At 40.9% G+C, this 24624-nt stretch overlaps 2 protein-coding genes across 5 annotated transcripts; one reads left to right on the forward strand and one right to left on the reverse strand.

Moving 5' to 3' along the window:
• Positions 1-793: 793 nt before the first annotated feature.
• LOC112232215 (alanine aminotransferase 2) lies at positions 794-11495 on the reverse strand. Of its 3 annotated transcripts, none has more exons than XM_024399025.2 (11): positions 10851-11495; positions 8083-8172; positions 6930-7038; positions 6373-6506; positions 5914-6157; positions 4393-4472; positions 4135-4271; positions 3460-3634; positions 3195-3350; positions 2862-2974; positions 794-2364 (listed from the first exon to the last, which is right to left on the reverse strand). In XM_024399025.2, exons 1-11 carry the CDS (start codon positions 11169-11171, stop codon positions 2253-2255), a joined length of 1671 nt encoding a protein of 556 aa, XP_024254793.1. In that variant the 5' UTR covers positions 11172-11495; the 3' UTR covers positions 794-2252. The 3 variants fall into 3 exon arrangements, with proteins under 3 accessions (XP_024254793.1, XP_024254794.1, XP_024254795.1); XM_024399026.2 differs by lacking the exon at positions 10851-11495 and adding an exon at positions 10052-10501; XM_024399027.2 differs by lacking the exon at positions 10851-11495 and adding an exon at positions 9715-9735.
• A 5401-nt stretch (positions 11496-16896) lies between these two features.
• Positions 16897-24375, forward strand: LOC112263545 (UPF0547 protein C16orf87 homolog). 2 transcript variants are annotated; one of them, XR_002955509.2, is made up of 5 exons: positions 16897-17241; positions 18276-18372; positions 20960-21139; positions 21614-21987; positions 22606-24375. XR_002955509.2 is itself a non-coding variant. In XM_024439949.2 (4 exons), exons 1-4 carry the CDS (start codon positions 17101-17103, stop codon positions 21730-21732), a joined length of 537 nt encoding a protein of 178 aa, XP_024295717.1. In that variant the 5' UTR covers positions 16897-17100; the 3' UTR covers positions 21733-22469. The 2 variants fall into 2 exon arrangements, 1 of the variants encoding a protein (XP_024295717.1); XM_024439949.2 differs by lacking the exon at positions 22606-24375 and having other exon boundaries at positions 21614-22469.
• Positions 24376-24624: the final 249 nt, after the last annotated feature.

Below are 24624 nucleotides of genomic sequence, written 5' to 3' on the forward strand. Positions count from 1 at the left end.
AGCCCTGACCTCAATCCTATAGAAAATGTGTGGGCAGAACTGAAAAAGTGTGTGCGAGCAAGGAGGCCTACCAACCTGACTCCGTTACACCAGCTCTGTCAGGAGGAATGGGCTAAAATTAACCATTTAAAGGCAATGCATACTAATTGAGTGTATGTAAACTTCTGACCCACTGGGAATGCGATGAAAGAAATCATTCCCTCTACTATTACTGACATTTCACATTCTTAAAATAAAGTGGTGATCCTAACTGATCTAAGACAGGGAATTTTTACTATGATTAAATGTCAGGAATTGTGAAACTAAGTTTAAATGTATTTGGCTAAGGTATGTAAACTTCTGACTTCAAATGATATTTATAAGCACATTGATGTTGAACCCAAAACCTTTTCCAGTTGCAGTTAACTTTCAGCTCATGAAGAATGATGAATACAAACCAGGCAAACAAAAGAAAACAAACATTTAGCAGAAAATGTGCATAAAAATAAAACATTCATAAAATATGAATTTGCTGACATTCTCAAAAGCCACTCAATGTAAATTATAGCTTGTCACCATTGAAGGCACCTCATTGCTGTCAAATGGTTAAAAACAATTCATGTTGAGGTCAGTCGAGTTTCATACATTGAATGGCTGCCAAGGTCATTCAGCATTAAATTGCATACAAAAATAGAAATGAGATGTTTTGGTGTCAGAATAAAAGTTGCCCGAATTCATTGGTTTAACTGAAGCTTTTAGACAGCCTTGTGTGGGTCACTGCGCTCATCTTCCACCTACAAAAAATGAAATTGTAGTGTTTCACTTCACGATGACATTTACTGCAGTTTGCAAAAAGATAGATACGGGCAGAAGGTTTCCCACAAACATTTTACAAACAAAAAAACAAAGTGCATTCAACCCACCATCTGAGATGTAACCGTACTCCCTTTCTCAGTTGTGATACAAATGTGAATGACAGCCATAAAGCCACCATCAGTAAAAAGCGTAAACAATCTATGCAATAGCCTAATATGGGGACAAGGCCGATATACAGAATTACCAGAACCTACATTTCCCTTGGTTTGACCTTAACTCTTCAATTAGTAGCACACAAAACAACTGCATTTCCTTCCAACTAGGCACCCGAGAGTACAGACATTCACCATCCCCCCCCCCAAAAAAAACTATCCAAGTGCAACAGACACCTCAGATCAGTGTCACGCGAGACACTGTGTGGGTAAACATGTGCCCAACAGGAAGCTATGCAGGCTCAAAGCTGTATGACTTGTACTGATAGGATGTTATGTTAGAAATGGGTTTTGGACAAGAGCTGATGTAGCAGCACTCATTGTCCCGGACTCCATGACCTACATAAACAACCCCTGTTCCATTTGGCACACTGAAAAAGGTACAGCTGGTTCTAAGATAATATTTGCACTTACAGTGCCCCATTGCGTCGAGCTCTCACACAAAATGCCTCTTAAGGAGACAGAAAAGACTCAAGACGGATAGAAAATACAAAACAGTGTAAACTTCTCGGGCACAAAAACAAGTAAATGGAGTGCTAGAGAAAATGTCATCAGAACATTGTGTCCCATTTCCCAGTGCGTCCTCTATAATAGAGCACCTTTGAGTACATCACAAAGTACATTGCTTTAGTGTTAAAGGGGCAATCAGTTGTAGTTACAATAAAACGTCCTCACTGCCAGTTTCAATAAAAATCTGAGGGATGGGATTGGACAATTGTAACCAAATTCATAGCCAGAGCTATGGATGCAAGGACTGATCATCCATGATATCAACATTACAGTTTTAACCATGTTAAGGCTATATAGTGTTTGTTTACATTTACAAAGCTTATATTTTGGGTTCTGATCGGGTACGACAGCTTATGAGGCATGCCCAAGTTGTATTCTTCAAGAATCAAATGGGTACATCGATTTACAATTTCATTTATAAGTCCTAAAATGTTTGTGGCAACTGCAGATTGCCCCTTTAACATCTCTGTACAGACGGCATCGTTTCTCCCCACACTTTTACCTCGTCTGACAAAGGCACAATGTCTCTAAAAACACAAGTACTGTTCCTAAAATCAGATAAAACGTCAAGCAATCATAGGTTACACTAGTAGAGTTAAAAAAAGGGGTTACTTTCTTTACATTAGCGTTAGTCGATACCTCCGTAAACGCTGTTTTTGTTACGCGTGTTAAACGTTCTCAATCGGGAACTATCTGAACTGTTCTAGTGAGTCCCGAGTGTCATCCTCTGGACTCTCATCTCTTTGGTTCCTCCAGTGACGCGTACTCCTTCAGAAACTTGATGTGGAAATCCCGGAGCTTCTCCAGGAGCACCTTCAGCTTCTCTGTCGTGGGCAGAATGGTCATTCTAGGGGGAAATCACATGTAAAAACAATTTAGCAGGTCATCTCGGTTACGCAGAAGTAAAAAATCTTGCGAATGTTGCTACACGTAAATCTGTCCATGAGAGATTCCTTAGAAGGCAAAAGACAGACAGGAAGGAAGATATCAATGCAAAGTAAACACAGCATCTGGAATGAATGGAGGCCAGCTATTCAGTTAGCTCCTCTCCGGCTAGTGTAATATTTGCAATTTCCAGCTCAGTTAAATCTTTTTAGTTTACTTATGCAAGCGAGATGTCACTGCCGACCAATTTGAGCCTGGTAGATGTGGCACTGTAATGGTTAGGTTACAATGCTTCAATGTAACTCACTAGCTACTGTCACAATTTGATTTGAATACAACTGGTATATCAGGACAAACAAAACAGTCGTCACAGACAATCTTCATGAAAGGCTTCTCTAAATTCTTATGTCTCTATAAATGTATGATGGTCAGCAATGTTTCTGCTAGTTGAACAGTTACCTGAAGTGATAGGTCCCTTCCCTCTGGCCGAAGCCACTGCCTGGAACAAGGCAGATGCCAGTCTCCTCAAGCAGTCTCAGACAGTACATCATGTCAGGAGACATTCCCAGGGACTGCAGAAGAGAGAGACACACGATACAAACCTGTTTTTCTAGTTTCGGGTGTGGAGGCATACAATTATATACTGATGCCAATTTGTGGTCAGCTGCACAGTACCTACACCACGCAAGTTTTATGAGTGAGCTGAGAAGTGACAAATTCACTAATGGACAAATGGGAGTAGAGTGGAATCACATTTCAACAGGTTTCTCAATGGGTGTTAGGTGAACAGACCTTGGCCTCCTCCACAGCTCGTGGGGGGATGAAGATGCGTGGGAAGGCGTACATGGCTCCCTGCACAGGGTTACATTTGATCCCAGGCACCGTGTTGAGGGTCTGCTCGGTCACCTGGGCCTTCTCAGCCAGAGCTCCAAGCACAGCGCTCTTCTCCTGAAAGACAACACAGAGGTCAGACATGGGTCTTGGATGACAATCAAAACTGAACACTAACAAATTAAACCTAGAGTATTGCCTGCCCCCCGAACATTGAGTGACAGACCTTGTGGAACTGGAGGTAGGAGGGTTCGTGTGGCAGAGGAGGGTTGACGATGACATCCATGGCAGCCTGTCCAGAGACAGGAGGACACAGCCTCACAGAGAGCAGCTTCACCAGCTGGGCCTTGACCTCCAGGTCGAGGTTGAGAACCTCCATATATCCCCCTCTGAACCCACACCTGCAGGGGAGGAGGACCGAGGAGAGGGGAGCGTTAGTGTTGGGGACACAGTCACACGCAATAGAACCAAACGGGACTTTATCCTAGATCAAAACCATGGCAAGGACAATCTGATGAGCCAGTCAGTCTGCATACAAAGGGCGTCGTCTCTCTGTGGACCTGGTAGTCAGCGTTGTGATTTTAGCCAACCCGTCTGACGTTTACACAAGCACGACAACGCAAATCAGAGGAGTTGGCTAAAGCAGAGGGCGGATCTGTCGCGCAAAGGCAACACGGCTAACATTTTATAGTGTTCTTGCAGATCAAACACATGAGACTGAGGGGCTATAAGAGCTGGACAGCCGGTTACGGATACATAGGAAAGTGTAATGTACGTCAGTGACTACTTATGGGGGTCAGACAGAGAATTCAGAGTGAGCACAGACAGCGTGTGGTGTTTTAAGGGTACTTTGAGGGAAATAGTGACCCTGTGCGAGGGGCACGTGGATGTGAATACTCACTCTCCTGAGTATCCTTTGGAGGTGGAGTGAAATGAGGCCAGCTCGACAGTGTTGAAGTACTCTGGGCCCATCTCGTAGAGCACCTTCTTAAAGGAGTGGAACTGAAGGTCTGGGGAGTACACGTTGTCCTGATACACCTGGACACACACACACAAGAGGATTACATCAACAGAGAATTGATACTTCTCATAGGACTGGAAAAGTCGAGAAATAGTCCGTGTCCGTTCAGTTCAATACACTATGGTAGCAAATAATTACCTCATCGGACATAACAAACAGATTCTCCTCGTATGCAAAGTGGAGGACGTCCTCGATGCACTTCCTACTCTGCACTTGACCTGAATATTGCCAGAGAGAAAGAAAGGAGAGAAGGGGGAGAGGGAGGGAGAGCGGTCACCACAAGTGCTGAATTGAGAACATGAGCAACTTGACATGTGCCTTCCATCTGTACAGGGGATACCATGATTACAAAAGACAGAATGTACTGTACTATGGAGGCCGCTGGAAACCAGAGGACCACAGTATCGCCTCACGGACGGTTACTAGCCTGGCGGACACGATTCAGGTGGTACACAGCGAGGAAGAACTGTGACACACTGGTGTGGACAGGAGCCCGTTGTTAGTGCAGTATTCACACAGAAGTTGGCTTGGGATTTGATTGTGTGGTTGTTAATGTGATTGTTTGAGTGAGAAAGGAGAGAACCAATCAGGAAAAAAAAAAAAAAAAAAAAAAAAAAAAAGCCTCCTTCATTATCAACACATCTTGCCTACAACAGTGGAGCCTTTCCAGACTCTGAAGTCAGGAAGACTTAGGTGTCAGGCAGACTATTAAGTTACAGCTTTGCCAAGTTATGTTACAGCTATGTAAGAGGGAGTCAGATTCCTTTACCCTAATGTCAGCTGGTGAAGACCGATCCGGTTTCCTATGCAGGCTATAAACACCCATCAGCTACCCTACATGACACAGCAGAGTAGAGGGGGTTCCACATATAATATCTTACACAACATGACATCATGACCCTTGGCCTAGTTGCTTGTTTCAATGGTTGTACAGTATCAACATAGCTACCTCTTAAAAGATAATCATCATGTTTACTGGCCTTATGGGACATGGGAAACATTTGCAACATATAGATGTGAGATGCTCATGCTTGGATATGTTGGATACTGGTCTTGGATGTGGTGGGTACTGGTCTTGGATGTGGTGGGTACTGGTCTTGGATGTGGTGGGTACTGGTCTTGGATGTGGTGGGTACTGGTCTTGGATGTGGTGGGTACTGGTCTTGGATGTGGTGGATACTGGTCTTGGATGTGGTGGATACTGGTCTTGGATGTGGTGGATACTGGTCTTGGATGTGGTGGATACTGGTCTTGGATGTGGTGGATACTGGTCTTGGATGTGGTGGATACTGGTCTTGGATGTGGTGGATACTGGTATTAGATGTGTGTGTGATACTGGTATTAGATGTGTGTGTGTGATACTGGTATTAGATGTGTGTGTGTGATACTGGTATTAGATGTGTGTGTGATACTGGTATTAGATGTGTGTGTGATACTGGTATTAGATGTGTGTGTGATACTGGTATTAGATGTGTGTGTGATACTGGTATTAGATGTGTGTGTGATACTGGTATTAGATGTGTGTGTGATACTGGTATTAGATGTGTGTGTGATACTGGTATTAGATGTGTGTGTGATACTGGTATTAGATGTGTTGAACACTGGACAGCCACATTACATAAGGAGCCTAATCTCATTGTTCTGGCTGGTGAGACCCACCGGTAGGGTTGCCTGGATTAATGATGCAGATGACTCTGGGGTGACAGTGCTCCTTGGCAGCCTGGTAGGCTCTGTGGAGCTCGTTGATATCCAGGGCCCAGCAGTTGTCCTCGTCCAGGTAGTAGTTGATCTGAACGGCCTCCAACTCAGAGATGGCTGCAGAGTACAGGGGGTACTGAGGGATGGGGATCATCACACCACTCCTGGACCGGCCCTGGCCCGACACCAGCATTTTCAAGATGCTCTACGGTCAGATGAGAATATTGTTTCACAACATCAACAACTAGTAGGAAAGCATCCAGAATTAAAATGATATTGGTTATAAGAGAAATAACTCACTGTCAAAAACATGAAAATACCTAATAAATCCAATTAACTTTCAGTGACTGCTCAGATTAAACAAATACCAACCAACACTCTTTTTGTTTGTAAGAGGATTATTGAGAACTAAAGACGTACCACGATGCCATCACTGGCTCCGGTGGTTAGGTAAATATTGTCCCAGTCGGCAGGCACGCCCTTATCCCGTTGCTCTATGTAGACAGCAACGTCCTGCCGAATACAGTCCACTCCCTGGCTGGCACTGTACGACCCTGGAGTTGAAACACACACAATATGGTATCAACTCTGGATTGTATTTTCATGTTCTGTTTCAGGAAATAAATGAGAGCTTAGATAACTTCAACTTGCATACACTTTCCAGGTCCACCGTACAAATGCAGTTTCAAATAAACTATTAGCCATATCTTGCAGCAAAAGGTATGCCACACAAATAATGTTTCAAAAGCATATTGTTGTAACCAAAACACTGCTAGGTTCTGCATTTCTCAGGCCACAGCATCATTAGAACTTAACCTAGCATCCTGTTATTTGTCAGTGTGACAATTCTGAACCCATCAACAGTGCACAGAAGGCCAAAGCTCCCACTTGGGTCAGCATTTAAAGCTATATTATTAGACTATATTTCAACACAGGAATGTGAGTGCAGCGCAGTCAGACAGGCATACTGTACACACCCAGGCTCTGTCCCCCGCAGCCCTGTAGAATGCGACGGGCACGTTGTTTGGCATCCTCTGGGAAACTAGAGCTGTTCAACAGCTCTGGGAATGAGCAGAGAGCCACCACCTGAACATACAGACAGGAGGTGTTCCATGTTAACTTCAACCCCATCAAGACACACAGACACCTTCACAATTGAATTGACATATTATGTAAATAGCATTATATAAGCATCCCACCCAGGTGAGCCAGCAGGAGAAAAAAAAAACTTTTTTTTTTTGACTCTTAATGTTGGTAAGGGGCTCCTAAGTAAGAATTTCACGGTAAGGTTATATTCGGTGCATGTGACAAATAAAAATGTATTTGACTAATTCTGTTGGACCAAACCTCAAACGCAAATAGCGAGTTGAATCCGCTTGTCAGAAAGGAAGGAATGATCGCTCATCTTTGTTGTTGTGAGTGGCAGGGGGAGGGGCTTGGTGCGTGTGTATATTGGAAGGTGCACAGCTTACAAGTCATTGCACACAGCACAGAAGGAGCAAATGAGACGAGACCAAAAAGACAACATGAGAATAAGCAGACATTAACGCTCATAAAAAATGGAAATAAATAGATTGAGATATAAACAAAAATTCAAATGAATTCAATATCACCCTGCCCTAGGTGATTGTTATAACAATGTGGAGCACAAGACTGGACATAATTTTGACCCATCTCTGGAATGTGCACTTTCACTAGGAGAGACCAGAACACCCCACACTCTGCCCATGCCCATGTGAAATACAACAGGAAGTAGTTTTTAGAGGCATTTCTTCTAAAATACCAGATAGAGATAACACATGTTATGCTGCTGTTAAGAGATTACTGTATTATTAAGTATTAATAAAGGTGATCCCGTTTCCAACCTCTCCATGAGCCGAGGACGTTCCTCTAATGTTTCAGAGTGCAAATAGTAGCCTAAACAAACGATGTGTCGATGTGCTGCCTCATCGGCCAAACTGATTCCCGGCCAAGGATGACTGATTTAGTAACTGGGAATAAACAGATAGCCGTCCTGCCAGAAAACTATTTGAAGTCTATTTCACCTTGTTGTGGTTATGGTGGTAGGACAGGTGATATAAATGTGACTTCGCAAGACCACACTTTTCCTGACACATCCCTGCCACTCACCTGACGGAGAAACGTGATTGGCTTCTGCCCCATGGCATGTGAATCTCCAATGTTGGCTTTGATGACCTCAGTGAAGGGATGTTTCTGACCCTGGAGGGAAGAAAGGTACATTTAGATACATGTTGAGAGAACATTTGAATTTTGTAAACATCCCTGCACATATGAAGAACTATACTGAACTAAAATATAAAATGCAACAATTTAAAAGATTTTGCTGAGTTACAGTTCATATAAGGAAATCAGAAAATTGAAATAATTTCATTATGTCCTAATCTATGGATTTCACATGACTGGGCAGGTGCGCAGCCAAGCCAACACACTGGGGAGCCAGGCCCAGCCAATCAGCCCCGTGGCTGATCTCAGACGATCCTAAAGGTTAAGAAGCCCGATGTGGAGGTCCTGGGCTGGCATGGTTACACATGGTATGCGGTTGAGGGTGGTTTGACGTACTGACAAATGCTCTAAAATTACGTTGGAAAGGGGGATACCTAGTCAGTTGTACAACTGAATGCCTTCAACTGAAATGTGTCTCCCGCATTTAACCCAACCCCTCTGAATCAGAGAGGTGTGGGGGGCTGCCTTAATCGACATCCAGGTCTTCGGCGCCCGGGGAACAGTAGGTTAACTGCCTTGCTCAGGGGCAGAACGACAGATTTTTACCTTGTCAGCTCAGGGTTTTGATCTAGCAACCTTTCGGTTACTGGCCCAACGCTCTAACCACTAGGCAGAGGCGGCTTATGGTAGAAAAATAAACATTAAATTCTCTGGCAACAGCTCTGGTGGACATTCCTGCAGTCAGCATGCCAAATGCAGGCTCCCTCAAAACTTGAGACATCTGTGGCTTTGTGTTGTGTGACAAAACTGCACATTTTTAGAATGGCCTTATTGTACCCAGCACAGGGTGCACCTGTGTAATGGTTGTGCTGTTTAAATCAGCTTCTTGTCAGGTGGATGGATTGTCTCGACAATGGATTAAATGCTCACTAACAGGGATGTAAACAAATTTGTGATTGATTGACACCATCCATTACATGACGTATTAGCCTAACCCAAGTGCTGTAGGCCTACCATTTCATGTTAATGTCCTTGTGGTGGCCCAACATCTAAATCATATTTTGGACAAGAGTATGCAGGGGACATGACAAAGCGACCCACCCTAGTGTGGTCTTGTATCTGTGAGGGTGGTACGAGGATCACGTGCTCCTACCGACCCCAAGGAAGGCACCTGTTTCAGGGCTATTATTAGTTGAACTGCCAGTGCCCGAGGCACACATCAATCAACTTATCCAACGTGACAGAGAAACAGTGAGTGTAAGACTAAAGTGAAAGAGTAGTGTGAATAGATATTTGAAGGTGACTTTTGTTCAAGTGGAGTGTGGGCTTTAGGTCAGTCACAGCATTAGTCTGAATGAATGAATTCCGGTACACTGATCTTGTCGTTCATAGAATTACATGTAAATAAAAGGATCTCTGTGCTGTTGCTCATCTCCATCATGATAGTAAACTTGCCTCGACTTCCCCACACAACAGTCTGGATCACAAGTTCTGCCCTGATATTAATTTAAAGGCATCACTAAACAGCACAATGTGTACATGAGTAGCAGTTGAGCCATTGATTGAAGGGTTAGTTACCAGTATCTTTGGTTGAGCTTTCACTAGCTAAGCTCATCATTGCCTGGGAATCAGATTTTGCCTTCTGGGATTCTTCAGTGTTTGATTGCGATTATTTTTTTTTAAGTACTTGCAGAGTTGAGCTATATTTGGTGTAGGTGCATGGTAACAATTGAATAGCATGAGAGAAAATAGAAGCCACGCCCGCTGCACTCTCTAGTAACACTCTACTTTATTCATCTTTATGCATCGGGCTCAAGGCCTTCGTCAGAGCTTTTTGTGTTGTTATTGTTGAGTGTTTGATCCTGGAAATGGTCCTCCCAGGTCAAAAATGTTGAATATAATTAAATATGTTTACCCTACTGGTTGTCTGCGTGGTTGGTTCTTTTGCGAGTAGGAGTTTCAGCCAATACATCCACAGGAACGTATTATTAGACCAACTGTTCAGAGCACTTGAGTTGCGTTCAGAATTATATCACCTCGAGCAGCCGTAAAACCATGTAAACATGCGCACTCTACATGTTCGGCAAGGCATGTGAACACACTACCAGTGCTATGAAAAGTTGTTAATAATTCTTTCCTGTGGATCGTCCGAAAGTCCTACCTGCAAATGGACCAACCACGCAGACAACAGGAAGAGCGACTTAAAATGTAATTGTAGTCAACATTCAGACTTGAGGTTCCGTTGCCAGAATCAAACAAAGAAAAAAATCCCAGACGGTAGATTTAGAAATGCAATCTGTTGGTCCCCTCTGTCAAAGCTCATCACTGCCACGTCCACGAGGGACCACCATGGCTGAGGAAATCACGAGGCAGGACTGGTTCCTTATCGCACACCTGACGTTTCAACGGGATGGAATGCATCGCGACTGGAGGATGATGATGCAACATTGTATCAGCACTGAGCCAAGACGCTACACCTGTCCTTCGAGATAAACTAGCTACCAAGCTAACGTTACTTGCCCGTTTCGCCAACTGCCATACGCTATTTTAGTTGATAGTATAAAGCATGAGAGCACATATCCATGACTAGCTAGCTAGCTAGCTAATATGCTGAGGAGGATGTGCCAAAGTTACGGATACGTAAATAGCTAGTTGCCGGTAAATGCTGGTTAGCATGAGCTAGGTAGCTAAAGTGGTGGGCAATGTGTTTTCACCTGCTGCAAACCTCTCTCGATGTCCCCAGCCTTCGTGACAATGGGTCCTCTCACAGCGTACTCCACCGCTTTCACCTGCGGATTGAGGGTGTCCATGGTCAGAGTCTTTTCTCGCATCTTGCCGTTCTCTCTTAAAATCACGGTTGCCTCAGCTGTACTGAATCGCTTCAGTCCATACTGTTCAACCGGTCCTTGTGTTTTGAGTCGTATGGACTGCACTAAACATGCGGTCTCCCGAGCCTTTGTCCGCACAAGGGCTGGAGACTGGTCAAAAACACCAGCAATCAATGATCTATTTGCCAAGTGTTGAAGTCGATGCATGATGATGTTGAAGTCGATGCAGCAGGTTAGTTTGAACCACGACGAGGGAAATTAATGCCAGCTGTACATGAAGAACGGCAATATGAGGAAGAGGCGATGCGAGAGGGATAACTGGGCACGAAATCTATCTTCTCCAGCAGGTGGCGATGTTTCGTTTTTTCCGCTCACTCAGCGAGGAGTTTTAGTATAGAGGTCAAAGAGAGTGTCGAATTTGGTCTACAAAAAAATGGAATTGCTACGTGAGGCTTATTTAATCTAACATTTGTTTCGTAATTATTAGGTTGTTAGGGGTGTACTGATATAAGTAGCACACGTGACATCCTGGCAAAAACAAACGCTGTTCTTCGGACATGTATCTTCCCTCTCATTGGCTAGAATGGCCCCACCTGATCTTACCTCCTGACTGCTATCCATTTTTTAAGACATGTAGAGTAATATCACCCAAACGGGTTACGTTTCTTCTGCAACGTTCAGAAAGTTTGAATTTTCCCCGGTTAAGTTGAATTGCCATTGCCCACACCTTCAATAGTGGAGTGCTAGGACTGGACAGCCACTGCAAAACTGACTTTAAATGAATTGTTCTAATCAAAAGTGAGGACTGCCTGTCAATATGATACCAAGTGTGGGTCATGTCAAAATGTGAATATATGTCAAAAAGTATTTGAGTTGGCTTTGTTTTTTAAATTTGGAGTTTGCACTTTTGGGAGCATTCCATTGTTGCCAATTGTACCAAGAACACCAAATCAAATTAAGCTAAAGTATTTCTAAGTGTTAGACATGTATTTTGACCCCATGTGTTTGTTTGATACATTGCCAAATGTTATTCAAATAATTAATATTTTGTTTGTTTCTGACCATACACACTTTTTCTAAAATAAAACGTAGCACACTCATTCACTTGGCAACTCACTTAATCAATCCAACCAAACTACACTCAGCACATGGGATGGGAGGTTAGCTGATTGCACAAAAAGCAGATAGTGCCATCTATTGGATACATGGTTGCACTGTGTACTTAACTGTCCAAATAACCTCGGGCCATATTCAATCAAATCCAGTTACCGGTATGGGGGTTCAGGGCAAAGTAAAAAAACAGAATGGCTTTGGCAGGAAAATGCACAAGCAAATAATGTGAAGTAAAAGAGTGCCTCAAATAAAGGTAATTTAGCATCTCAATTAATTTCTTCAAAATTCTTCAAATAAAGGAAATACAATTCTCAAAATAAGGATACATGTTAGACAGTCATTATAATATTGTCTAATAATACTGTCACATTTTCAGATACACTGCAGAAAAGGTTAAAGAGTTCTACATTCCTCGTGAATCCCTACTTTGCGTATGATTGTTGGTATACAGTCTCAAACAAAGCACCGCAAAATTGTGGACATTTTCCTTACAAACCAGAATGCCAAGTAAAATTACATTTGAACTCAATCTACTGGTTGTTGGTGCGGTTGGTTCTTCAGCTGTTTGAAATTTGTGACAGGAAAGGATTGTTTACCAAACTTTTTAGAGCGCCGGTACTAAAGTTGAAATGTCTATCACCTGGCATATGAGCAAAACCATGTAAACACATGGTTGGATACTGCCGTCTTGTGGACATGCCTTCGGTCATGAGTAAACACATCTTGATTTCCACACACATAGACCTGTGTTTTGAAGTCGGTTTAACAATACTTTCCTATGGATGTTGTCTTAAATTTCAACCAGCTGAAGCATCAACGCCACAGACAATTGGCAGAGTATGTTCAAATACGATTTTATTCAACATTCGTGACAGACAAGGGACGTTTAGGCTTTTTTCTATGTAAATGTGCGTGCCGTTGCCTACACAACTGTAGGCGTCGACCACGTTTAGTGACTACAGTTTCCCTTGCTATGCATGGAAGCCCATTGATCAGTCAGACATGTTGGTTCTCAGTGCCAGATTGCTGTCCTCAGTGTTACTCAGGGCTGGATCAGATTGAAAGATTTTACTCTGAACTTTTACTCATGAATGGTTCACTCTGGTGAGACGGCAACACTAACAACATTTATACCGTGTTAAGTATACTGAACTCAAATCCAGGAAACATCAACTAGGCATATTGTCAGAGAACATTATAAAACTTTAATCATTTCAAATACCTTAAAGACTGTATGCTGCTCTGTTATATAAACCTTTAGGCAGGGGCGGACTTAGTGATTTGGAGTCCCCCAGGCAGAGGCTAATCTGAGGCCTCACCCCCGCTCCTCCTGTGTATGCATGCACAATTATTTTGTATGGGTTTCATAGTAAAGACGTGTAATTTAACTGTAAAAATGCATTACCTTTTTAATGTGCCATGAACACATTCATGTCACTTCAAAAAAGTAGGTTACTTTCGCACGTTCAATCAAAATAATTCCTGCATCCGAACAGTGCACTGTGCACCTGCCAACTTTCCTTCAATTCGCAATTGGTTGAAACCGAGTCCCGACACTTGTGGGGGCTGTAGAGCAAAGCAGAGAACAATATCATGTTTGTGAGAGTCTCATGTTCCCATAGAGGTGTGTAGCCCAAACTATTCAGACGCTACGGATGTTTTCGTGAGAAGGACGATTTTTAGGATGTCGTCTGTTCTGACAAACAACACTGCAGCTCTGCCACCTTCCACCGCAGATGGGAAGGCCGAAATGATTTAAATATTTGTTTTATTATTATTATGCCAAGCTCATGAGGCCCCTTAATGATGTGAGGTCTGAGGCATTTGCCTCTTCTTTGCTATTGGTAAATCTGCCAGTGCCTTTAGGGCTACTTTATAATAACTCAACATAATAAAGCATGAATAATAGCCATTCTGCGTGGCCTCATGTAAAGTGTGAGCTATATATACTTAATAAATACTTTATAAATGTTTTTTATTTTTTATTTTACCTTTATTTATCTAGGCAAGTCAGTTAAGGTCTCAAAATAGTCAAGAACATATTGCCATGGTAAAATAATAAGCACACAACACAGGATGTTAAAGGAAATATATTGAACATATAAAGTATAAATGGCAGTTGTTTTTAAATGTGTAAATAACTAGGTTACTAACATTTACAAATATGGGAGTAATGATTAATAAATGAATAATAAACTATTTACTAATCCATTATTGCTAATCCTCCCTGCAGGCGGTCACTGAGTCCGAGGTGCTAAATGAGCTCCTTAAACTTGACCCCCCAAAAAACATATGGGTCAGATGGTTTAGACCCTTTCTTCTTTAAGGTTGCTGCCCCTATCAATGCCAAGCCGATCTCTGACCTTTTTAACCTGTCTTTCCTCTCTGGAGAGGTTCCCATTGCTTGGAAGCCAGCCACGATTCATCCTCTATTTAAAGGGGAAGTTCAAGCTGATCCTAACTGTTATAGGACTATTTCCATTTTGCCCTGTTTATCAAAAGTGTTGGAAAAACTTGTCAATAATCAACTGACTGGCTTTATTGATGTCTATTGTATTCTCTCTTGTATGAAATCTGGTTTCCGCTCAGGTTATGGATGTGTCACTGCAATCTTAAACATCCTCAATGATATCACCATTTCCCTTGATTCTAAGCAATGTTGTGCTGCTATTTGTTTTTGACTTGACCAAAGCTTTTGATATGGTAGACTATTCTATTCTTGTGGGCCAAGTAGTATTGGTGTTTCTGAGGGGTCTACCTCTCTCAAAGAGTGCACTATATAAAGTCAGGACATCTGCTGTCTCAGCCACTGCCTGTCACCAAGGGTGTACCCTAAGGCTCAATCCTAGGCCCCACACGCTTCTCAATTTACATCAACAACATAGCTCAGGCAGTAGGAAGCTCTCTCATCCATTTATATGCAGATGATACAGTCTTTTACTCAGCTGGCCCCTGCCCAGATTTTCTGTTAAACGCTCTACAACAAAGCTTTCTTAGTGTCTAACAAGCTTTCTCTGCCCTTCACCTTGTTCTGAACACCTCCAAAACAAAGGTCATGGTCAAGGTCTCCCCACGTGTGATTACTACCTCTGAGGGTTCAGAGCTTGAGGTAGTCACCTCATACAAGTACTTGGGAGTATGGCTAGACGGTACACTGTCCTTCTCTTAGCACATATCAAAGCTGCAGCGATTACGTCACTCCCCTTTCACCTCAGCTGCCAAACTAACCCTGATTCAGATGACCATCCTACCCATACAGATTGGCAGGTAAGGGTGCTCTCGCGCGGCTAGATGTTCTTTACCATTCGGCCATCAGATTTTCCACCAATGCTCCTTGTAGAACACATCACTGCACTCTATACTCTTCTGTAAACTGGTCATCTCTGTATACCCCTTTGCAAGACACACTGGTTGATGCTTATTTCTAAAACCCTCTTAGGCCTCACTCCACCCTATCTGAGATACCTACTCATCCTCCACAAAATGACAGCTGTTTCTTCACCTTTCTCATCATGAATATTTATTAGGCAAGGGCTGATGAGGCATAAATAGCTGTGGGGGGAGGACAAGAGCCTGCCCATTGCAGCAGGAAGGAAGTGAGAGTGAGGAAATTAGTGGAACGTTTGTCAGAGATGTGAGTACATGATACACAAATTCTAATCTGACAACAACTCAGAAACTGTCAAACGAGAAAGGAGACTTAGCTTGGTCACACAAAAAAAACTGTCGAGCTTCAGTCTATCCCACAGGAAGCATTTGTTTCCAAGCAATATTAATGTGGGAATTGTACACCTTGTACACCATTACTCATCATCACTGTACACTGTGATACTTCAGTTGAAATGACTTCAAATCGAAGACATGTTTTGTCTTAGTCACCATTATTACCGCTGTATCTCACTCATCGTAATACAGAGCAAACTTGCTGGCAGCCTATAGTGCCTTGTATGGGGGATGGTAGCCATGTGTACCATTAAGCCTCTTTGCTTTTCAGACATACTTTTTATATTGCCATGTATCTTTACTGTACATCATACAGGTACATAGATCACAATAGCATGGACTGACACACAATACATGCAATGTAGGCCTACCACAATAAGTAAGACATTATGCTAAACATTGGATGTCTATTGTATCAATAAAATCCTAAACCACTGAAAACACGTGGTTGATAGAATACAATATGTGTGCATATGTGCCCTAATGAAATGCAAGAAGGCCTAGCATCCACAGAAATTTAATTTCAGATGGCTATAGTCATTTGATTTATGTAATTAAATATGGTTTAACAAATAGTCCACGAATGGTCCAACCAATGATGTAAATATACCCTGGATCGCAAATGCTATGTAATGGCCGTTGAGAGGCATTGAAGCCACAGATCGGCCATATTGGTACTCCCCAGTAGGAACAGCCCTCTATAGGAATGAATGCAAATGTTTCAAGGACAAAATTACATGTATTGAAGTATTTTTGTTGTTGTACTGGGGACAGTAACATTAGTAATCTAAATGATCTAACTATTTAAGGAATTTAAAAATATATAATATAATATATAATAATATAATATATATAATAATATATATAATATATAATATATAATTATAATATAATATATAATATATATAATATAATATATAAATGCATTTCTATTGCTCCCAAAATATTTGTACAACAGTGGGTGAGCGCCAAAATGGAGGCATGGTGGCTTCAACACAGCGCCCCCTTCGGTCATCTAGTCACTAGTGTATGTATAAATCATTGGTTCCAACTGAGCTCTGTTTTCCGACTCTGTGAGAGAGTAACGCATGCTCAGTAGAGAGGATAAAAATGCAAGCATTCTGCTGAACATTTTATAGTCTACTGTATGTAGTCTACTGTTTTTTAGGCTGAGTTGCGCGCATACCCCACGTCATAGTAAAGGAAAAGCATAATGAAGTCTCTCTCTCATTGACTTCAGTGCGCATGGTCATTGCTTTTGTATCATTTATGTCCGTCTGAGCAAGATCAGCTGCACTTCATGTATTGCAGAAATAAGTTTTACGGCGTTGAAGTAGGCTTTTTTCAAAGGAATCATCGGATAAGGAAACAGAATATGTCGGTAAATAAAGCTAAGAAAGTAAAAATGGCTACCAAATCGTGCCCTGAGTGCGACCAACAGGTGAGAAAATGTATAGATATTGTTCATTTTGGTATATTTTGACTTAGTGATAATGTTGTTTTTGCTCACAAGCATGGGATTTAAAGCCACTGTAGGCTGCTGCAATCCCATATGGTTGCCTATGAATTCAAGATCTGGAGCAACATAGGCTAGATCTGGAGCAACATAGTATAATCTAATGCAAATATCAGGCTAATCACTTAAATTAGTATATGCATTAGATCTAAAACACTATGTTACAATGTACATCAACTACAGCTAGTAATTGCTGACAACGACACGTTGATCCGGTTAACGAGTCGGAATGTTATCGCTCGCCAAATGTGGCTAGACGTTTCCTTATTTTTGATACACTGTAATACTGTAACCTGACTGAAACTGGTTTATCATCCTGATCTGACTTTGCCAATCATAGACTCACTCTAGCCTTAGAACAATATAGTGCGTTGAAATGTCGTTACATGTAGCTGCATTGCTGATATTTGATATATTGTAAAAAATATATATATATAAAAAAATCAAACATGTCGTGTTTTATACAAATACATCGTGTTTACAAATACATCGTGTTTTATACCAAATGGCGACATTTGGATCTAGCATTTAGATCGTTCCTTGATGTTATTTCTGTAAACTGCATTGATTAATTGACTTATTTTCACAAATAATGTGTTGGCTACCAGTCTACATTCAATTTGAAAACGCTTTATTCATTAGAATGTTTTTATGTCACCGCTGTTATCGGCACGTGTCCAAAATATGTGATGCGAGTTTCAGCTAGATTGCGCCAAGGACTTTGCCATGAATTACAAAGGACAGTCCACTAATATCTCACAATTGTTGGGGAGTATAGTTATCATGGGGGTTAACACTGGCTACGCCCTTGTTTAACTATAACAAACAAATGAATACTAAACAAGTTTATATAGCTTCTGCAATGTAGCCCATGCTTCATAAAGGACTTCATCAACACAGTTGCTACAATTTTGAGGAATATTTTATATTAACCATGTTTAAACCTGTTTCTGTTTTAGATTCCAGTTGCTTGCAAGTCTTGTCCCTGTGGCTATGTATTCATTAGTCGAAAACTTCTAAATGCCAAACTGGGTGAGAGATCACCACCAGCAATAGGTAAATTCACATACTTCAGGAGCCTAAAAATAGTTTCTTTGATGTTCTCTTCACACACTCAGTTTTACAATGTTTATTAACCTAGGTATTTTTTGTTTATTATGAGCTTGTAATACATTCACATGAGATTGGGGATAAAGTCACCAGAATGTAGTTGTATTAATACATGACTAAACTCAGCTAATGAACTGTATTAATCTGGGTCATTATTGAATTGTCCGTTTTGTAATGAATTGTATTCACCTTGGTCATTATTGATTTGCCCCCGCCCCCTCCTCCCCAGTTCTCAGTTGGATCAGAGTATAATTTTTGAGTGGTGCAGTGGTGGCTGGCTTAAATCGCTATTTGCTTGAGTGAGTAGTCTACTGCAAGAAGTGGGGGGATGGGATATTTAATTCCTGACTGAAAAGCTTGTTCCCTCAGTTCTCTCTTGTAGGCTTCTGCAGTAGCATAAGGAAGCCTGTACCACTCTCTGTGAAAAGTTACATTTAGCAGTAGAGTTAGATCATGTTGTCTTTCATGAAATTTTACATGTTCAGAATACAGATATCTAACAGGATTTGATTAAACCATTTCCAAAAGATGATTAGGAAAATACCTTAGAATACAGAATTGTTATATAACCTATGAAATGCCAGCTCATGCTGCTTTGATCCTGTCAAATATGGAAAGTGTGAGGATTAGATAGATAGATAGATAGATAGATAGATAGATGGAACAGAAGTAAATAGCTTAGTCAGTGTGCATGTCATCAATGTGCTACTGCCCATAGCCTTAAATAGCTTAGTACTACTTTATTACCTGATAATAAACACATTTATGCAACTTTTTTTTTCATCCTTAGAGAATGAGAAGCAAACGTGAATCAATACGATGCGGCTGTTTTGATTTTTAAAGATGGAGTGAGTGGAATGCTAAATGTAGGTTCGTACTTAAAAAATGAAAATCTGGGTAGGGGTGAAATCATCTGTATAGGCTGCCACAGTGCCTGAAGTTATGAATGGAATGTCAAACACAACATGCCTTTCTGAGAACCTTGGTTTTATTATACACTTAGTATTAGACAGTTTAGGGAGTAGAATTACTCACATCTTCTCTCGATTTATGATACAATGTAATTAGTTTCACATGATACCGAATGAACTTTGAGGTTTTGTAGTTAATAAGTATCTTGAAGGCAATGAAGACTTCTTCCATTTGAAGAGGAAGGTGTCTTGAATTTCAGCTCTGTGATTTTTAATGATGGGTTTTGGTTTCCACCTCTCCTTAAATAGTTAATCATTTTCCTCTCCTCTGTGTAATTTTAGTACTTTTTTTGTAACTTTGGAACAGATACTAATAAAACATGATTATTGTTGAATATGAAGACCAAGGTTGCACTGATAACCATTTTTTTCTGGATAAAAGTGCAGAGAGTTGTATTTATTTTTTTGCTCACTCAGGATTCCTTAGTGGAACATATTTATATAAGACCGTGTTATTTTTCGATGGCCTTTTTAAAAATATCAGCTGTTCTTGACTATGAGAATTTAGCGTTGGAAAGTAGTAAAGTAGTACTTAGTAAATTAGTAAGTAGTAAATTATCGATATGATGTTTATGTTACAGTATGGAATGCAATAGTTTTGTCAGACTGTTGATTATGTTGCAATTTTATGAGAATATTGTCAGTCTGAAGAGGAAGTGTGTTCCAGTTTGGGCAAGCTGTTGCTAAGGCTAGAATTCCTGGGATATTCTGAATTTGTGTGTATTCTCATAGCAGAAACGTGGTTGATGTAGAACATATATTTTCAGGCCTTGTCCAGACTTTGAAACACTCTATTTAATTTAATAGCAACACCATTGCTATGCAATTATTACAGAGTTACAAAAAAACTATGCAATGATATGTTGATACAATATTGTTAGTGCTGGGCGGCTACACCGTTATAACGCGTTACCCTTTTGGGCACCAAATATTTGTCTATTTGTATCACTATTTTATCTTCCGCTTTCAATCCGTGCTTATTTTTAAACCTAAATACTCCCAAGTGCACACTCACTACCTACACCACTGAGGAAGCAGAAAATTGGTCATTGAAAATTGGTAATTGACGATCTTGAAGAGGAAGGTTTTTTTTAAAGCCACTAGACATAAACTCCCAGTGAAATATAGGCCTACTTCCTGCTCTGATAATAAGAACACTCCACAGAACACTCCACTGATTCAATGACTTAAAGTGGTTTTGAGGCAACAGCACACCTAGGATGCTAGATATGCAATGGAATCACAGGAGTTATTTTGTTTCTGTTCTGTTCTTATTCTGTTGTTATTTTAAGGCAGTTGGTGTGTTGGAGGAGGGGGGTTGGGAAGAGAGAAAAATTGGAGGCTAAGATTTTTAATACCATATGCCCTTCCCATATACTTTTCGCAACATACATTTAAACAGGAGTCATTGGCATAAGACAATTTGTCCTTAGGATGTATGATGCATTTGACACTGTGACATATTTGAAGGACATACATTATTATACATTCATATTTCATTTCTATATTGCAATTTTATAGTGCTAAAACAATTGTAAAACTTATTTTTCTGGTCTATTCAGACAAGTTGGATGCAAAGAGGAGGAGAACAGAAAGAATTCGCAGAGAGAAGATCAACTCTCCGTCAACCAATGACATGGAGAATAGAAGGCGATGCCGCTCTAACAGCCAATCGGATCAGATCCGGAGAGGGCGGGGCAGGCCAAAGACAGTTGGGCTGAAGAAGCAGGAGGAGGAGAAAGGTAATACAAGAATGAAAAGCCTCTATCAGTGACACTCAATAACATGGTGCAGTTATAAGATATTAAGCGTTTCCAAGATACTTTCGAAGCTTTATTATTCATTGTTTTGTGCTGACACTTTTAGTCATGTTTCAGTATTTTCCAGTCACAGGAGATAAGGCTGGCGATTAATTAGTGCAGTATTGGGACAGAGCTGGGGGATTTGTGTTTGGATGAATGATTTACAGAGAGGGTTGCTCTCTTCTCTCACTCATGAATAAATCATGATGTCCCTGACTTTGCATGTGCTTTAGCGGCTGATCTATGAGGAGAAATAACATTATGCATGTTCCTCCTCTGTTGAAGACAGAAATTATGTTAATATATTGCACAAGGTTATTGTTGCCACATGCAAATGATGTCTGATTCTCAATGGTTTTTCTCTATTAACCAGGTATGTTGATTATTCATTTTGTTTGTGTTTTCTTTTACCAGAAAAATTTGAGAAAGAAGTTGATATCTATGCCAACCTCTCAGATGAGAAAGCATTTGTGTTTTCGGTGGCATTGGCCGAGATCAACCGAAAGATCCTGGGCCAAAGACTGATCCTATAGACAGACCAGATAGTTGCTGTGAGGGATTGACATGTGAAACCTAAGATTGTTACTGTGGAGAGACCCATGGATGACCACCACAGTGTGTCTTAACAGGGTATGAACTCTGACCCAAAGAACTCCCTGTCGGATTGGTCGAAGCCGTGGGAAAATGGAGATGTTGGGGAACGTGGGGAAGCAGGCAACTGTTCTGCTCAAGAGGAAATGTTGGAACCAACTTTTGTCTTTAGAGAGAAGCTTATGGAATTGGAGTGGGTAGGACATCTGAATATTTATCTTTTAATCACATTTTATATTATATATATTAGATGATATGGTATAGGATTCATCACCATGTCAACCAAGAAAGCTGTCAGTAACAAATTAAAATAATTTCTATTACAAAAGGCCATAAATGTGTTGAAGTATGGAGGTCCATCCTAGCATTGTAACTGGCTTCTATAATGTTATTGGCTTGTACTGCTAGTAAACACTGTTTATTTAAGTCTAGATGCCATTGGAACATAATGTTCAATATATTTTGTATCATGCTTAGGGCTTTGGGAGAAGGCCTTGTACATTTATATTTATAATGCTTGTGTACCATCTTAATTTAAGTGCATATTATTTTATATTTTGTTTCATTATTGGTGACATTATATTAAATATGTAATATTTGACACCTGTCATTTAAATGTCAAAGGCAAATCCTCTTTAATGTGACTTCTTTTGTCATTAAAATAGATTAATCACAACCACCACTGTCAGATGAGCAAATGTTAGTTTTTTATTTAAGAGTGTGATGTACATTGTTGATTTACTGCACATACACTATATTACTAGTGAATGGTGTGTATTACCAACCCTCTCATGTCTCTATACGTTACCCTGCAGCAGGCAGTGAGGGATGGACTGGGCCCCTGAGACACCTGCTTGTAACCTGCCCATTTCTCCTGGAGACAGCTGCTGCTGCCATTTCTCCAGCTCTGCTCTGCCTCCCTCCACAGGGGAAAGGCCCTGCCATTAACGATTCATCCGTCTGGAACACATCCCAGTTTCCATGGAACTCTCAACAGATTTCAACCTCACAGGGTAATCCTGTTGGAGACATTTTCAACTGCCTGGCCTCTTCTTTGTTCACCCAACTGTATTGTATACATGTATGAATGTACAGAAACATGCTTACATCATATCCTGGTTATTCATACAATGAGTGAAACCTGAGAGGAAACACTGCTGGCATTTTAATATGCGATGCAGGGCTGTTAATGATGAGCTGTAATGACGAGACTTTCTTTTTGGTTCGGAAAAGGATTCTGTGTGTTGTATTATTGACACCTCAGTCCTTGCGAGAAACTGTGGCCATTCAGTGAACTAGAAAGAGGCAGTGCTCAGCATGCCCCTATGGGAAATACATGTGAGTAAAAACAAAAGACAGTGCTGTTCCTATAAGGGGGAAAGTAATTCATTAGAATCTTAAGTGAAGTAATGCAAAGGTTATTTGAGAGTTGGATTAAAGAACTTTGACCCTTATATTCCCTGAAATTGACAGAACCCAGATTATGTTTCATGAGAGTAGGGCATTGGCAGTATATGGCTGTAAATGATCCAGGATGCATTTTTTTTATGTCATTGGGATTATGTGGATTGGCTGCCGTAAAACGTATTAATTTCCTCCAAATTGTCAGAGGAGACTTGGACACAACGAAGAAGGGATTCAGGGTGAACCCGGGATTTTCTTTCTTCTCAAAGCCATCATTTACATAAAATACTTGAGTAAAGCCTGCCTGTTGCAATGCAAAACCACAGGAGATGGGTGTCTACTTTCACATTGGGCCTCTGTGTCGAATACATTCAAACACTGAATAATGCACATCCGTCCACTATCTACAAGCACATTTGAAAAGAAAGGCATGACGATATTAGTCAACCACTGCTCCAAATACTGAAACTCAATGTTAATGATCTTTTCTGAGAAAATGTGTATTTTCTGTGAAATGTAGAACATGACTGATATAAGAATCGATTGTTAATGGAAATCACTCAGGCAGTCAGACCTTATTTGGATCTTTTTAAGGGCAGAAGGATAAAGGACGCTACCTGATGAGCACATTTCAGAAATGACACACTGTTCTGTGAGAAAGTTTAATGATGACAGTAAGACTGTTTGCAGATGGATCATAACTGCATATGGCTGGTAGTGGGGCTGAAATGAACACGCTGAGGCCAGGCTGGGCAGGGCTGTTAATGGTGAAATGCCTGGCCCTATTACCACATGCCCCCAGGAACACTGAGATCCCTGGCTTTATATCTAACAGGAAATAGTGAAGTGAGCAATATTAAGCACCCAGGCCCATAGACAGAAAGATGGAGAGAGAGAAGAGGGGTGTAGAGAGAGAGAGAGAGACATGTGCACACTAAAAGCCAGTTATTCTTACTCAAACAAAGTTGCTGTTTGTTCAGTGTGGAGGGTTCCCCAAGTCACATGACTCGCATGTGGTCTCATTAACCAGGGAGAGAGTTCTTTGTTCAGATCTTGGCACATGTAACCTGGCTACCTTCCAATGTAACATGAGATACAGTATATTATTAGCTTTATATTCTGAAGGAATTTTGAGGACAATTGTATTATTATAAAAATGATTAAACATACAGTAGCTAATACTCCTTCTAACAGTATTACTTTTTAAATCGAATCTGTTCGGTTTATTATCTGCACAATACAATAGCTTGCATATAATCCATGCTTGTCAGGCGTGTTTGAGTATGTTGCCTACTGGTAAACAAATGTCAAGCTGTGAACCACCCTCCTCATGTCCTTAGACCAACATTGAAATGTTTACCCTTTCTCTGCTATAGACCCTACTCCCTTCATAACATGCGCAAATTACGCATTGCAAATGTATATTTGAG

The sequence above is a fragment of the Oncorhynchus tshawytscha genome, linkage group LG12 (genome assembly GCF_018296145.1).
Source record: "Oncorhynchus tshawytscha isolate Ot180627B linkage group LG12, Otsh_v2.0, whole genome shotgun sequence".
NCBI classification, from domain to species: domain Eukaryota; kingdom Metazoa; phylum Chordata; class Actinopteri; order Salmoniformes; family Salmonidae; genus Oncorhynchus; species Oncorhynchus tshawytscha.